This window comes from Artibeus jamaicensis, unplaced genomic scaffold (assembly GCF_021234435.1).
Source record: "Artibeus jamaicensis isolate MK-2021 breed Jamaican fruit bat unplaced genomic scaffold, CSHL_Jam_final contig_477, whole genome shotgun sequence".
NCBI lineage: Eukaryota > Metazoa > Chordata > Mammalia > Chiroptera > Phyllostomidae > Artibeus > Artibeus jamaicensis.
In genome coordinates this window covers 985,222-1,000,546 of record NW_026521854.1, presented here as the reverse complement: position 1 = coordinate 1,000,546, position 15,325 = coordinate 985,222, and the positions used below count along the sequence as shown (strand labels likewise).

Below are 15,325 nucleotides of genomic sequence, written 5' to 3'. Positions count from 1 at the left end.
GCTTTCTCCAGCCAGCTGATTTCATCATTGTCCACTTGGGTGGAGTAAGAGTCAGTTCCAAAGTGAACATTTCCCAAATGACATGCCCTGACGGTTCAGATGCACTTCATTATTTTCTATTAACAATGGAAATAAATTTTAATCTCTTGCTGGCTAGTGCAGGCCTCCCATGACAGCAAGGGAATTAACCTGAATTATTTCAGTGTCTGCAAAATTTATTACAAGATTTTAAATTATGTCCAAATGTATGTGCGTGTGTGTGTGTATATATATAGGTACAAGACAAGATCCCACTTAATATTGCAAATATCTTAGACTCTAAGGTATGTATAAGAGTCTGCCAATTAAAGTGAATTTGCAAAATGGAAAGGATTTAATTCACAAACTCCACCATGTGAAACCAGGCAAGTTTGGTTGCTGTTCTTCTCCATGGAGACACTCACAAATATGGACTTTTCACACACATTCACTGCACTTCTAGAAGAATGAACAACATTATGGAGGTAAAGATACATTTGGTACAGTCAAAGCTCCAAACTTAACTTCCTTCACTGTTTTCTGATGAACGATGACAACACTGATGTTATTCTCTTCGGAGAAGTTAAAGTTTCTGAACGTTTGAAGACTAAAGGAAGTGGAATGTGCATTCCAGCCTCGGCTCACTCCCAGACCTTCCCCTTCCACAAGCCAACTTCTTTCCCCTAGTGAGTATTTCCTGGGTCGTGAAGGCTGACCTTTTCCATCTGGAATCAATCAGTCAACCCCTGACAACTTCCTGAAACACCTCACTCCATTTCCTGTTCTCCCCCCTTCTCTCTTTCCCCCTGGTTTGCTTCACTCTTGAAAACTGCAGGCCACAGCAGCTTAATGTTAGAGGGTCAGACACAGTTAGACTCCAAAACACTACACAAGGACACCTTTGACCTTCAAAAATCTTTACATCTTAGCTAAACAAATCAAGGTCAACATTTCTTACCATTACCTTGTTAACTATTTGTAGGCATCTTTGCCAACGATCTTCTGATCATATAACCATCAATACCACTTGTTCTCCTAAGATCATAAACTGATCTGTTTTAGAAGTAGCCAGCAAATTTAGTATTGACAAGGGGTGCCATTTGGAGGCACCTGAAACTAAAAATCACCAGGACTATCACAAACAGATGGAGAGTCTTTTAAACAAAAGAACGTCCAAGCCTCATCGGTGTGTCCTACCACCTAACCAGATACCTAGCATTTTCTAAGGCTGTTGGACTCTTTTGTCACTGCCAGCCTGCTGGCAGAATCCAAAACGATGCCAATTAGGAATGCAGATGTCCATCACTGTGTGGGTGGACCCCCAGTTTTTGCTACTGACACTGGTGACAGCTTTCATTTGTTTCTCATAGTTGGTGTGCCTGTGGTTTAGCTCACAGCTCCGGTGGGAAAACCTGCGGACCTGAGAACTAAGCCATTGTATTTTACAGACCTTCTCAACTGATACATTTCAATTCAACACTAAAGCAGCAACCAATTATACTCATGCAAATGTTATTTATGATGTGGTACCTTTAAACCAAGGTTCCAAGAAAGAGAGTAAAGATCAATTGGAATTGCTTGTCCTATCTCTAATTTTTGGTGAGGACAGATCAATAAACATGAACCAACTGGAGAGTGACAGTATATGTTCCACGTTGAATCATGAAATGAAATGGCAGTGTTAGGTGATTAAACAGAAAGGGAAACATAAAAAGTTTGTATCTCCCCTTGAAAAAAAACAGAAAGTCTTAAGAACAGAATCTACGACTATGTTGGCAATTTGCTAAAAGTACTCAAGAAAAACTGATAGGCTTTCTCAAATTATATTTTTCTTCTCATTACCCCAAAGTGCTCCCTTGTCCCACACTCTAATAATTTATACAAAGCAGGAGCTGAGTTGTAAAGAGCTCTTTCCTGCCTCTAAAAGGCCTCGGTGGGAGTTATCCTTGAGGTGGACACATCCGTTAATCAGCCTGTACAACTAATTTTCCAATAGAGTAACTGTTTCTTTAGTATCAGAATGATGGCAGGTGGCACAGGGACTTTTACCAAAATGACTCATTTCCACCCTGGGGCCAATTTTATGCCCCACTCTGAAACATCTTTGGCTTTTTGGAACATCACACTTGTTTTTAATATCTATCCTTCTCAAAGCTGCACACTAGTTAAATGACATAGTTGAGACGGTGACCGGCATGGACCCTCCTGCCAGCCAGCTCTTCTCAGCTCATACTCGCTTAGGTGTTCCTACAAGAAGCCCAAGTCTAGAACAGGAGGGTGAAAGAAAAAGGGAAGTCAAAAGGAAAAAGGTGCAGGATAATAAAATGGTCTGCTTTTTTGAAACAGACCGAGAATCTCAGTGTCTGTGGTTGTTGGAGAATAATTACCTTGGTTAGAAACCTCACCATATGAATCCAAGTTCTTGCTTTGAAAGCACACAAAATTCTACAATCAGATGTATTTCCTCCATTTCAATGAGCGTTGTGCACCTCCTAGCTGAATGTGGGGTCCTTGGCAGTTTAATCTCAGTAAAGCTACAATGCATAGCATTTATAACACAGCCTGAAAGACTGATACCTACTTACAAACACACATACACCAATCTAAATAAAATGGTCTTGAAAATTCCTGTTATTTTGCCAAGTATGGAAAAAAATTCTTTATGGCATTTTACATCTGGAAATGGAATTAAATTCATGATGTGCTTTCCCCTTATAACTGTTCAGTTGCTATATATGTTATTTCAGCTTTCCCAAAGCACACCTATTATGTGGGGTTTTATTTTCCACCTGTGGAAGGAGGAAAGAGACACAGAGACCATTAAAAGGACAGAGAAAATCAAGACAGACTTCTGGCTGCGCTGGGCAACCAAGTTTGGAGTCCATGTCGTGAGAAGAAACGCTCCGTGGGTGTTTTTACACACTGACTAATTCTCACATTCAACAAGGGGAATCTGACGAAACGATTTGTCTAAGCTCCCACTAATTCAACCCAGGCTGACAACAAACGGCTTGGCTACCGCAATCGTTTCTTCTTACCACTTTACTCTTGGCACACGCCGTATTTCCAAACCAGATTTAAAGCCCAGATTCTTCTTGGTTACTGGACTCCAGAGTCTCCAGAATTACCTTTAAACACCTACCCCGCAAGTATGGATTTTGTCATTTTTTTTAAAAGGAATTCCCAGAATTCTTAGCCATCACTGTTGTTTCATAATCCCTAAGGCTAAATTTTCTGTTCAGTTAAGTATCGAGTACCAAATGAGAGAACACAAGGTTGCTTGCTGTTGAGACAGATGTGGGGCTTTCTGGGGTTGCTCACTCCAAGGGAGGGGGGCTGTGCCACGGATGTCACACGTAACTCCGGAGAAGATACTTCCTTAGGTAGGCAGACAGCGCTGTGTTTCAATCCGTCGGAGGTTCGGTTTGTCACAACCTCAGGGAGCTGCCTCGAAGCTGATGAAGCATGACAGACGCTACAGTAGTCAGAGAATAGCACCACACAGTGACATGTAACTGAGTACAGTACTGTGGGCTACTGAATGCTTCGGGAGTCCAAAGGGAGAAAACTAACCTGAGCTGAGGACAGCCACAAATGTTTTCAACAAGGAAATGAGATTTGAGATAGACCCGGAACAGCTGAAAAACTACGCAACCCGAGGTTACTGACATTATTGCTTGGGAGCTTAAAAGGAAATGTTGGTTGGCATAAATGAAGTGGTGTGCCAAACAGCATTTCCACTGGCATATTTTGGCAAATTTGCCTTAGGGTGGAATACCTTTTAGAGTTTGTCTTTTAATAATTAGGTGAATATGGCCCTGGCTGGTGTGGCTCAGTACATTCAGTACCGGCCTGTGAACCAAAGGGTCACCAGTTCTATTTCCAGACAGGGCACGTGCCTGGGTTGCGGGCCAGGTCCCCAGTAGGGGGCGTGGGAGAGACAACATTGATGTTTCTCCCCCTTCTTTGTCCCTCCCTTCCCCTCTCTAAAAATAAAGTAAAATAAAAATTAGGTGAATATGTATAGAAATCAAGTGGCATTTTTGTAACCAGACTTTTATGTCATCAGGGAGCCCAAATGTTAACCCGTTTACAACTAAATTTCCCTTCATCTCAAGTGGCCATGGACACTTGCTACTTCCAGCTGACCTCATTTTACTCCATTGAACTCACTGCTTTTCCCATCTATACTGTATGCCATGTAGGATAGGTTATGGTCAAGGGCAGTAATTTATTAGCAAACATTTTAGAGCCCCAGGGCAATCTTAACATATCTGATGCCATGTTGGTTTGGCTGGCCCACTCTGTCCCACCAAACTCTACCCCCAGGGACCTCATGATTCGCCTGTCATTCACCAAACACGGGGATCCCATAGGACCCATACCCAGCCTAAGAATCTGTGCCTTTTCGTTGCAAAGCGCGCTTTCAGGGAAGCTCTGCAGCTGATTGCTCTTGACTATGTTCCGGCTGTAGAGCCCTAATTGGAGTCTCCTAAAATGTCTGAGCATTGAGACTTTGTTTCCACCTCACTGAAATCTGACATGTCATTTCCCCCAAATTATATGGGTATTATACCCGCATTGCCTTCTCTCCCTTTTCTCCCACAAATAACTCAAAACACATTTCCTAGGTGAGTTGGACAAAAATCTGACCACCTGATTCCAGTACCCCTTTGAGACACCAGAAGTCAGGGAGCGGGGGTGGCAGACCGTTACACCGGCAAAGAGAAAACCCTGAAGTAAACTACAGAAAGCCTTGCGCAAGCTCAGAACATCAGCCTAAGTGAAAGCTCCTCGGACAATGTTTTTTTTTTTTTTTCCTGACCCCAAATAGATCATTACTATTTCTTAAGCTGGACTCTCCGGTTTGTTTTCCCGTCCGATAAGGCCTTCACCCGTTGGCCAGAGAGGCCAGGGCGCCCCTCTCGGTGGATGAGCTCACGACGCAGCTGGAGGAGCCTGGAACCCAGCGCTCTGAACTGAAGAAACCTGCAGGCAGCTGGAGCTATATTAAATTTTTACCATTTGGACTTAATTTAAACTCTCGTTTCCCTCTTCAGCGGGTGTGAGAGAAACATTCAACATTTTTTATTTCAGGAAAATAGATGGAGGTGCCATTAAAAAGTTTTATATAAGAGCTGGGGGCTTAACAAAATCGTAAGGGTTTGCTGGCTGGATCTTGGCCCCGTTCCAAGCCCTGAGTAGCCCTGCCCTTTGCTCTCTCAGCCTTTAGTCAAGCAGACCGACAGCTCAGGCCAGCTGTGGGGAAAGGGGGTCTTTGTCATCTACATTAATCTCCCCATCGTTCCTGTAGAGCTGTGGCGCCCCACAGCATGCACTAACAGGCTCCAGGCTGTCCCACTGTGCAACTGCCCGACGACATCCTCCTAGATGAAGGGTGCTTTCGTGCCCCCCATTCCCATCTCCCCACCACTGTGTGCTGCTTCTCTCCTCCTCCCGGTTCTAACAGGCCTGCGGGCTGTCTCCCCACAAAGCCCCAACCAGTCCCTCTCCAGTTGCTCTTCAAGGAGCCCATCCTGTGAGCACATCCCTACAAACAGGAATCAGCTCAGTATGGATGGCGTTTGCGCCATCCATGAAATGACTTTTCTTTTCCTAGAAATGTATGGGCCCCTCTATACATCTTGATCTCTTATGTCTCGAGGCAAAGGATGGCAAGACCTGTGTATAGGTCTCAGTGCTCTCTCTAGCTTAACCATGTGGGAAAAAAAGTGATTATTTTGGTGGACCTAATCTAAAAAGGGAGTAGGGCATAACTTAGGAGGTGAACTTGAGATACCCAAGAATCACTCAGCAAAGTTCAGTGAGTTGCAGTAAGAACCCTTATTCTAGTTATAGGAAAGCTGTAAGTGTGAATGAAGGAGTCCCCTTCAAATGATTCTAGGGCTGGCGATGTGTCAAGGTCCCTGCTGCCAACTCCAGAGTGACTGATGTACAGGTTGGTACTGCCCAATAGAAGACACTCCTGCCCTGGGCAGTGGTCATCTCTGTTTAAAATAGAATCCTTCTGAGATGGAAAGGACTTGAGCTTTCCAATCTCAAGTAAACCATCTGCTGACATGGGTGTCCTGCTTTAGCGGATGCTGTGGAAAACCTTGAAACTATTAGGAAGAGCATCCACACTTGCCATTATTGTAATGGTGGGTGTTCCTTAGCTCCCACATGACCCCTGCTTGACCACACCACTGAGTTTCAGAAGGCAACACTAGACAACTGGGACCATGATGGGCCCCCAGGCTTCTAGGCTGGTCACTTGAAGACCCCAGAGAGGCACAGCTAAGCTATGTAAATCACTTATCTTATTTCCCTTATCTCCCCACGAGGATGTAAGTCTCTCAAGGGAGAAGGATTTTATCTGTTTTGCTAATGCATGTCCAGCACCTAGGATAGTGCCCGGCACATAGAACTTCCCCAAGAACAGCGGCCAGGTGAATGCACAGATGAGTCAGTGCATCTCTGTTTTCACCAGGATTTGCAGCGGACCCAGCCGCCTAGCTCGGAGAGTGACTTGGCAACAACAGCCCTGATTGTTGTCAACTTCTACTGTGTCTTAGAATTTGAATGTGAGAAATGACAACATGACTAAATCTTCCTATTCTTGGCTTGATTTTCTTCTGGATTTTCCAACCGCCTGCTCTCCACCCACAACACAGAGAAATAAAGAATGGGGTTCCTTATGTCTTAACAGGCCCGTCAGCTTAAATCAGACATACATTTATTTTCCTTTCCTTCACCGAGCTGTTAATCTGGGTGTTTCACTTAATTGTTCCGTTTCAAGGAGGGCAGAAGTGATTTTCTGCACACGCAGTCCATGGTCCATGGATTCAGATACTTTGTAGGGAAAGTGGGGACATTTGTAATAGTATCAACAATAAAAAATAAAGTTAAAATATAAGATACTTTGAGAGCCCTGGAAATCTTTTCTTTTATTTTCCCCCTTCTTTCCTTCCTTCCATTTAAAAAACATTATCTGTTAAAATTTTAGTTCATTCAATAACAATTTATTGAGCCCCATAGAGTGGCTGGCACTATGCTAGGCATTAAGAGATATAAAAATAAATAAAAGACACTAATGACCCTGAAGCAGCACACAGTCTATCAGACAAACAACAATTGCATGACAATGTGATTGACTGTGTTGGAATAGGCTGGCACAGAACAAGGAATCGGAAGGTCTGCCGGGGAGTCAGAAAATGCCTCACGGAGCAGGCAGCACTCAGGTGCAGTGCTGAATCGCGAGTGGAAATGGCAAATGCAGGAGGGAGCGAAGTATTCTCTGGCAGAGGGCAGAGGGCACAGAAAGGTACCGTGCAGTAGACATCAGTGAGGGGTGCCTGCTGAGTGGGGACACACAGGAGCATCGGGCATGCATGCCTGGTAGAGAGACACTTATTGGCCACTTGACACTTTGTTAAAATGTAGCTTTTTGTGGGGACAGAAACTATGGCATTTACCAAATTCTCAAAGGGGTCTGGGCCAAAAAGGGTTAAAGTCCACTGCATTTCAATAAATAGTTTATATATGCCCATGATACTCAGGACTTGAACTGAATTAAAGAGAGTTTTGGTTCAGGATGGAAAATAAGTTTGATGGCATGATTTTGTTCTCATTTGATCACTTTTCGGAAAAGAATTCAAGTTCCACCAGTGTTTGGGGCACAAGAGAAAGAGAAGGAGTGAGAGAGGAGAGAGACATTGGTTGGATTCATGATTTGATTAGAAATATTTCATATATTTCTATTCTGTTCAGATCAAATCTTCACAAAAGAACAGTTCACATTAAAAGTATATTTACTCATATAACAAAGGTGGAGAATTGAAATAATCATCTATATGGCTTAAAATGATTACCTTTTCTTTCTGAATGAGATATCTATTCCAGGAATTCTTAAATCACCATCCCTGCTGACCCTCCTGCCCATCACCACGGATGCCTACTTGCTCTGGTTTTGTTTCATATTTTTAACTTGATCCAAGTTTCTCACTTGACCATTACACACATAGTTGAGCATTTCTCCATAATAGCCTTCTCTGTGTAAAAGAGCTTTCATAGAAGGTTATACACTTAATAGAATCAGACTACAGCATAAAATCTGCCAATTCTTTTGTTCATTAGAGGACACTTTCCATAAAGTGAAAAAACAATGATGGAATGAGAAAAAAATAATTATAAATCAATTACTTATCAAATAAGGGCCCAGTAGCCTGAATATATAAAGAACTCCAACAACTCAACAATAAAAAGACAAATAACACAATTTAAAAATGGGAAAAGGATCTGAATGGACATTTCTCCAAAGCAGATTCACAAATGGTCCGTAAGTACAAGAAAAGATGCTCAAAATCATTGGGGAAAGAAAATCAAAACCACAATAAGATACCACTTCACACTCAGAGGATGACTAGAATTAAGAAAACATTAAAACAGAAAAATAGCAAGCATTGGCAGATGCGGAGAAATTGGAGCCTCTGCATGTTACTGTTGGAAATTGTAAAATGGTGGAGCCACAGGGGAGACAGTTCTCAGGAAGTTACAGTTACCATAGAACCCAGAAATCCTGCTCTCAGATATGTACTCAAAAGAACTCAGACTAGGTGCTCACAAAAAAAAAAAACTTGTACACAAATGTTCACAATAGTATTATTTATAAAAGCCAAGAAGTAGAAACCCAAGTGTCCATCAAATGATATAAAGTTAAACAAAATGTGGCATGTCCTTATAATAGAATATTATTCAGCGATAAACAATAAAGAAGCGCTGAACCACAAGGGCGAACTTGAAAGAAATCAGACACCAAAGTCCACGTATTATACGACTCCATTTATATGAAAAGTCTACAGCAGACAAATCCACAGAGACAAAAAGTAGGTGAGCAGTTACCAGCAGGTGGGGAGAAAAGGGAACTGCGAAATATGGGGTTTCTTTTTGGGATGATGGAAATGTTCTGGAATTACATAGTGGTGATCATTGCACAACACTGTGGATACACTAAATGCCACAGAATTGTACGTTTTAAAATAGATAAAATGGTGAATGATAGATTATATGAATTTTATCTCAGTAAAAACTGCAACCCGCCCCCCCCCCCAAAAAAAAAAGAAAAACCCTGCCAATTGTCTTTAGCCCTACCCTGGATATAGATAATCACAGACTCTACAAATTTTTTAAATAGATTTTTCCTCTTGTCTTTGCAAAAGTGAAATTACTTTCACATTGAATAAAAATTCCTCATCCTTTTAGAGACTACAATATTTATTGTAACCCTGTTAAAAACTCAGGCACATTAAAAACCTCACTTAGTCAATGACTAAAGAAGTAGAGAAAGAAAATACCAGCATGCATTTGCTTAGTGAATACCTTTCCACAGTTTGGGACAAATCAAACACCAAGGCATTCTGTTAAAAGCCTCTTCCAATGTCATTATCAGAGTATTCTCAAAGTTAAAACTTTGGAAGTAAAGGGAGAGAATACAGACTAGGAATCCACATCCCAGCTTCTCTTCTTGCCTCTTTTCTTACAGAAGGGAAAGCTAAACTTTGGTCCTTGAGACACTTTGAATTCTTTTGAATGTCACGCTTTTTGGGGGCTGAAATTATTCACGTTCCCATTGCCTGCATTTCCGTAACAGCAAGTACCATCAACTTCCTCCCGCACAATGATCATACCACATCCCCAAGGCAGCTTCCTCTATTTCTCCATATAATGCAGCATGGAGAGGGGGCGCTTAATTTTTTTTTCTCTGAGAGACTAGCAACAGTGTTAAATAACTAACAAAAAAATGCCCCGGTCCCACTAAGATTGATAACCATGAGGTGATGAAAAAAGAATTCTTTTTTTCCAAGTAGTTCTGTTTGGCCTCTGTCTACATCCTCCTCTCTCTGCTAAACTCTTCCACGACTCGGTTCCTGAACCACAATTTGTGGGGTCTAGTGTAAAATATATATGCGCAGCCCCGTGTTCAGAAATTATTCACAATTTCAAGAAGGCAACAGCAGAGCCATACACCTAGTGGCTGCACCCCTCACAGCCGCAGGACGCTCCGGCCCCTTCCTGTGGTCAGAGAACAGTCACTCCCCTTCTCCACCTGGAACAGGAGGCTAATCGCCGTCCCCCCCCCCCCATCTTTCTCTTTCTGCCAGCATTATTTTTTAAAGTCTCAAGCCTGAACACTGTTGTTGAACACATTTTACATTTTTCTGTGGGGCAGGGAACACTGCGGATTTCCACTGGACGTGAGCGGCAGGAAAGCCATTTGGCGGATTAAGTGGGGGTCCTTCAAAGATTAAGGGAGGAGGGGCTGCTCTTCCACTCATCTCCGACCTGACACACTTTGCCTCGCTGTGTGTTTTTATTAGCCTGCATCCTCCGTGCGTCCGTGGCAAGGGTGATGAAACCGGTGGCAGATTTAACTGCCAGGCAGCTGGGTCACTGTCCCGTGGGTCTTGTTGTCATGCTGCGATCTTAAAGTGACCACGGCTGTCTGGGCGGCTGCTCTCCAAAAGGCTCCGAGAGAGACCACGGAATAGTTAATCGGTGGAAAAGAGGAGAAAGAGGCTGTTGCTTGCAGAAAGCACAGAGCCGCTGCTTTGAGAAATCCCAAGGTGGCTGAATATCAAGAACACGGTTCCTGCTGCGGGCAGCTGTGTGTGCCAAGGGCAGCCTGAGGGCTTAAAATCAAATCTCCAGCTCAGGCTGCTGCCCCCCTCCCCCCGGGCTTTGGCACTGAAGGCTGAGGCCGGAAGACTGTAAAATGAAGAAACCCTCCTCCATGCGCTCCATGTAAATGATGAGGGTTATCATTTACAGTTACCTTTTTCATTGTTAGCGATCTCAGTGAATCATGTGTTCAGAGAGAGAGAGAGAGAAAATAGGATGACTTACTTCCCAGGAAAGATCTGCAGGTCCCTTACCTGGAACCTCCTCATGTCCCGTGGGTTTCCTGCTGTTTTCAAACAATTTTGATTGCACTTGAGGAAAAATTTTAAAAAGAATCTGTGAAAAGAAAGCAATGTGTTACATTTTTTTCAGTAAATGTTTTTTAGGAGAGACTATCCCTGCATTCTATTAGGTTTGATTGGAAACTGATTGTATTTCAGGCCTGGGGAATTTCAGCAGGCCCTGCCCCTGCAGGAACATGGCTGACCCTCAGCAATTCGAAAATGTAGATGTTTTCCGTCGCCAGTCAGCTCCACTGTGAAGGATTGTGAAGTGATTCACAAGCTGGGTTCTGGTTTGCACGCCTACCCCCAAGTTACTAGGGCTCTCCCTGCCCTCCGCCCCCAAGTCTTTAAAAGCAGCAGCGACTCCTGCCGCGCAAAAATGTCTTGCTCCAGGGTGAAAAATTGCCTGGCTTAGCCCAGAATCCCAGGGTTCCTCATGTACGTGGCTTTCTGCTGGCCACACACGCCTTCCTGCTCCACACCTCACACATACACCCCCACACACAAAGGAGGCCTAGTATTTTCAACCAATGTGTATAAAAATCAGAAAATGTTCTGTTACCATCCAATCACGGAGTCAGTCTGTGCTGGATGTATTCTGGGCTTTTTATGATTAATAACAAGTGTGAATGTCCTTTCAGACCTTGTACAGAATATCCAGAAAATATAAAGGCACGGGATAATGGTCTGAGGTCATCATTCATAACAAATGTTTTTTGAGCCAATATTCTGCTAAATGAAGTATCTGAGCAATGTAAAGGCATCTTTAATTGGACAAGTACATCCACCAAGAAAAAGGGCAGAAGTGGCCTTTTCAGCCATTTACATATTTAATGTTTGGAATTTTGTTTCAAAAACACAATAAGTTTTTCATTTATTTTACTTGCAGAGTCCTTTTCCTTAAAAAAAAAATCCAGCTTTTGCAGTGCTAAAGTCCCAGGTGAGCTGGGCCTATTTCCCTTTCTGTTACTATGACAACGAAATTTTACCGCAGTCCCAAAGTCCCTTCAGAACTCTCACATCCATGCCTTGAATTAGAACTTTAAAGGAAAAGATATACATTTTCCCCAGGATTTACCAACAAAACTAAGTCAAAATCAACAATGCTTCCAAAAATCTATTTTAAAGCAATGGTCGTTGAAGTGCTCTCCTGCTGACCTTCTACTTATTTTTAATTTTTCAAAAATCACACACAAGAATCAGAGTGTTCCAACTGATGGTATTTCACACTTTAAAAAAACCTGATGGAAAGATAAAGAGTAAATGATAAAGGAGAGAAGGGGACCTGCACGCTTCGGAGCATTTTTTTTTTTCCTATTTGAGTCTCTTTTCCTCCAGATTTGCTAAGAATATTTAGCCAAGTGTTCCTGACCCCTATCTAATGAATAAGGTTGGGTGTGAATTTAGAAATAACAGTTAAGTATTTTTTCATTATTTTGCAACATCTGCTTTTCACATCTCTTTCACCCTTCTGTGGGGCAGGCGGGGTCCACGGGCCCACCGAGTGCCAGGGCAGGGGCCACCGGGCCACCAGCCCACCGCCTGTGCAGCAGCCCAAGTGCCGTGGACGTCTGCCCATGGCCACTGGAGCACGCTAGCACGGCAGCTGCTTTTACTTAAGAAAAGATGGATCAGAAGTCAAACATTTCATTTGTTTCTTTTTTTTAAAGGGGAAATGGCAGTCATCTACAGGTACCAGCCATGAGTAGAGATGCTCTCATGATAGACTTAAGATTTGCTTTTTTCCCTGGTGAGTCTGTCTCCAAACAATAGTCCCCACCCTCACACCACATTTGCTCCCCAACACTTCCATCAGTGATTTACCCTTCCCCTCCCATAGCACTGACCGCCGCCTCACTAAAATCCCTACTACGAACCCCGCTAAAATCAAATCCAATGATCTTCCTCACTAACTCCTTGATTTGGGGAAAGTTTTCCCACAACCGAGCTCCTTATAACTCAATTTCCTCTAGCCTACCCCACCCTTCCTCCAGAACGTATCTGGTGAAAACATTAATGTTGACGAAGGCATTAGTATAGGCTTGGTGTGGTGGGTGAAAAAGTGCAAAGGAGATAAATGTTTACATAAAATCAGAGTGATTTAAGGAAACAAGGGGCCTGCTGAAAGGCTTTATTCATTTTTAAATGAGGACCCTTAACAGTTCTTAGGACAGAAAACACTGCTTGCTGGCCTGGGGTCTCACAGCCCCGTTCACAAAGGCTAAGAGAGTGATTCTCTTTTAGCATATAGTACTTTCTAAGAAAGGCATAGCAATTGCTATTTCTAGATGTCCAGAAATTATGGCCTGATACCTTGTATGTAGACCTAAAATGATTCTAAAGGAATTCTGGGGCTTACAGACACCTCCAATTTTTTTTTTCTCTTTATGGATGTCTTCCACCTTCCCCCACCCCCACCCCGCACCCTTCTACACATCATGCTCAGGGCCCCTGCGCAGAACCCTTCCCTATCCCACCAGCCATTAACCCCAGGGTAACTTTCAGGGAAGAAAATCCCTTGTGTCCAGATCCCCGCGAAGCCAGAGCTGCCTGGAAAATGTCAGCTCTCCCTACTCAGAAATGGGAAACTGAAGTGAATTACAAGATTCAGACCAAATGTGCAGATTCTCATCGGGATGGAAGTTGTTATTTTCACTTTCTCCAAACAATGTTGACTACATAAATATTATCGTCACTTAGCGTGGTACACTTTGCAGGGCCTCTGATCTCATTCTTTAAGAGTAAACACTAACAGTGACATGTTTGTCCTCGTTTTATAGTTAAAGGGGAACAGAAAGGTGGAGTCCAAATGTGAACTCAAGTGAACTGTAATTGAAAAGTAAAATTTTTAAAAAGTAATAAAAAAAACTGAACTCAGATCTCAACTGAGGCAAGAGAATGTACCAAAGGGCATTCCTTCACTCCACAAATATTTATTAAATGCTGACGCTGGGCTAGCCTTGATCTGCTACCAACTAACTTTGTAATCAAGTTACCTCACTTCTCTGGGCCTTGGTTTTTTCAACTGTTAAGAAGGTTTAACTGGATTATCCCTAGGATTCCTTCCAACATTAATATTCTATGATTGCTAAGAAAAATACGTAGAGTTGAGAACCCTCCAGAAATGGCCACTTTGGGGGAAGAAACCACTGAAAACAAAAAGATCACGACTTACTGAAGCCCAAGTGGAGGTGGGTGCAGGGTTTTCTGAGGGAGAAGCCAAACCCACTGATCTGAGACTTACAGAAAAACAAGCAGGGCTGGCTGGTGGGTCGAAAATGCGGCATCTTGGCTGGGGGCTTGGCCAGAGCTGCAGTAGCGTGAGGCAAACGGGCAGGTGGTTGAGCAAGAGCACCTTTCCTGTAGCATCCTTTCCCCACGCTTCCAAGGCGGGAGGGTCACAGAGGTCACAGAGGGCAGGGTCACAGAGGGCAGGGGATGAAGGTTAGCCAATCACCACCTCTGTGCCATGCTCCCAGCTATGTTTCTGACATACATTGCCTCATTTATTTCTCACAACTTTATGAGTGACAGATCACCTCACAGCTAGAAAAGGCAAATCACCAAGAATTTATACATTTGCCCAAGGTCACACAGCTTGTAAGTGACAGAAACAAGAATTTAAACCTGGGCCTTTCTGGCAGCAAGTTCCATCCGGCGTTCTATGTTTCCTGCATCAACTAGAGTGTGGTGATGGTTGCAGAACTCTGTGACTGCACTAGAAACCAACTGTGCGCTTGGAATGGATGAACCCTATGGTATGTAAATAATATTTCAGTATAGCTGTTTAAAAAGCAACTTCAGGAAGCACGGTCTGAAAAAAGCAACAACAACAACAAAACCATAAAGGATTCTGGCTTCTTGGAGAGTAAGGGGACTCTGGCACCCCAGGTGGGAAACATTAGGTCAAAGACAGTGCCATAAAATTAAATGCCACTATTGAAAACCCTGGTGAGTTCATTCATTCATTTATTTATTGGATCAGTTATTAAGTGTGCAATATGTGCTACGAATTTTCGGTCATGATAGCCAACAAGATGGGAAAATCCTTGTCTTCATGGAGCACACAACCAAACTATCCAAAATGTGCTTCTTTGGATTCTGAGATGAGTCCGGAGATCTCTGAATATGGGTCTATGCACAAGCCCAGGGGCTCACCTGGTACCCAGGAAACCTCCTTCCTCCCGAATCTCTGGAATATGGGGACACTTGCACTATTTGAGAATAAAAGGAAAGCGCCTAGGTGGCTCAAGGCGTGTGCTGAGCCATCCCGACTAGAAACTGAGATGCACACTAGATGTACAAACAGGATGAAGAGTTAAGGTCTGGAGGTGGGGCAGTGAGGA

General features: G+C 43.2%; 1 protein-coding gene across 1 annotated transcript in view; it reads right to left on the bottom strand.

The window, feature by feature from the left end:
- Positions 1-15,325, bottom strand: part of EBF2 (EBF transcription factor 2) — a 192,182-nt gene that overhangs the window by 48,588 nt on the left and 128,269 nt on the right. Inside the window, exon 7 of the mRNA XM_037167136.2 lies at positions 10,950-11,031. Within this exon, the coding sequence (XP_037023031.1) occupies positions 10,950-11,031 (82 nt within the window). The remainder of the gene's footprint in view (positions 1-10,949; positions 11,032-15,325) is intronic.